Raw genomic sequence first — 1,304 nt, forward strand, 5'->3', positions numbered from 1 at the left:
CATACGCGGATTCGTTATTTCGTCTAGCGGCTTCAGCTTATGTTCTTTGAATTTAGCATTCTAAGTACTATTATTACTCATAAAATAATGTGAAAATTGATTATTTAAATTTCATAATTCATAATAATTTTATTTAATTAATTTAAAATTGTACGAATGGAGTGCAGAAAAAAAATAAAAGGGCAATAGTATCAAATACATTTGATTTTTATTTTAAAGCAACCTAAAATATAGTTATTTATGTACCTAGGGAATTATAAGGGCCTTAATTACCGATGGCAAAGTTTGCGTCCCGAGGGCGTCCCGCCCGAGGGACAGCAATTGCCTGAGGTTATTAAGGCTCATTAATTCCCGTGGTACATAGATAATTTTATTTCTGACCGATTTCAATAAAATATTGTTTATTTTTAAAACGGAAAAAATGTACCAATTTATTACCTTCCCAGTATATTTGAATCAGGTACCATTGATTATAAGAGTTTTGTTGTTGCTAGGTTGTTGCTATGTTACGTGTTTATAAACAGAATTGTTACTTGCTTATAAACAGTACTTTGTTATCAAGCTGTGTTTGCGTTAAAAACGTGTTTTCTACCCCAAATATAATGGAGCAGATTTTGAAAAAAGCTGAAAAAGCAAGAGAATCATTAATTCCATCGAAAAGTGAAGCCGTATACCAAAAAGAATACAAGATATATCTGGAGTGGCTGACACGGAATAATGTTATGCCAAAAGATGCCACTGAAACTGTATTACTGGCATATTTTCAAGAATTGGTAAGGAATATTCTATGTTTTTCGGTAGATTTGGTAGTAATTTTGTTTATTCGTTGCAGTCAGAAACGTATAGTCCGAATTCTTTATGGACTAAATGGTCAATGCTAAAATCGAAGGTGAATATACATGAGAAACGAGATATCGCCAAGTTCAATGAACTAGAGGCTTTTTTGAAACGGAAGAGTAAGAGTTATAAGCCGAAAAAGTCTGCTGTTTTATCTCCTAATGATGTTATCAGATTTCTAAAGAACGCTCCTAATGAAATTCATTTATTGCATAAGGTAATTTTTTTCTTATTTTCCTTTTTGTGTGTATTTATTTCCTTTTTTTGTTTTAGGTTGTTTTGATTATGGGTTATTTTGGAGGATGCAGAAGTCAGGAACTTTTGAATATGAAGATATCGGATATAGAGGACCGGGATTCCGTTATGGTAGTGAACGTACCGGAAAGTAAAACTGGTGTATCGAAGAAATTTACAATTGTGGATGAAAAAGAGTTCTCTGCTTTGCCTTTATTAAGACTTTATATGTC

At 32.3% G+C, this 1,304-nt stretch overlaps 1 protein-coding gene across 1 annotated transcript in view; it reads left to right on the forward strand.

Moving 5' to 3' along the window:
- The first annotated feature begins 272 nt into the window (after positions 1–272).
- Positions 273–1,304, forward strand: part of LOC111691329 — a 5,491-nt gene continuing 4,459 nt past the window's right edge. Inside the window, exons 1-3 of the mRNA XM_023453937.1 lie at positions 273–773; positions 833–1,054; positions 1,111–1,301. Of these exons, the coding sequence (XP_023309705.1) occupies positions 504–773; positions 833–1,054; positions 1,111–1,301 (683 nt within the window). The 5' untranslated portion in view covers positions 273–503. The remainder of the gene's footprint in view (positions 774–832; positions 1,055–1,110; positions 1,302–1,304) is intronic.

This window comes from Anoplophora glabripennis, unplaced genomic scaffold (assembly GCF_000390285.2).
Source record: "Anoplophora glabripennis isolate ALB-LARVAE unplaced genomic scaffold, Agla_2.0 scaffold27, whole genome shotgun sequence".
NCBI classification, from domain to species: Eukaryota; Metazoa; Arthropoda; class Insecta; order Coleoptera; family Cerambycidae; genus Anoplophora; species Anoplophora glabripennis.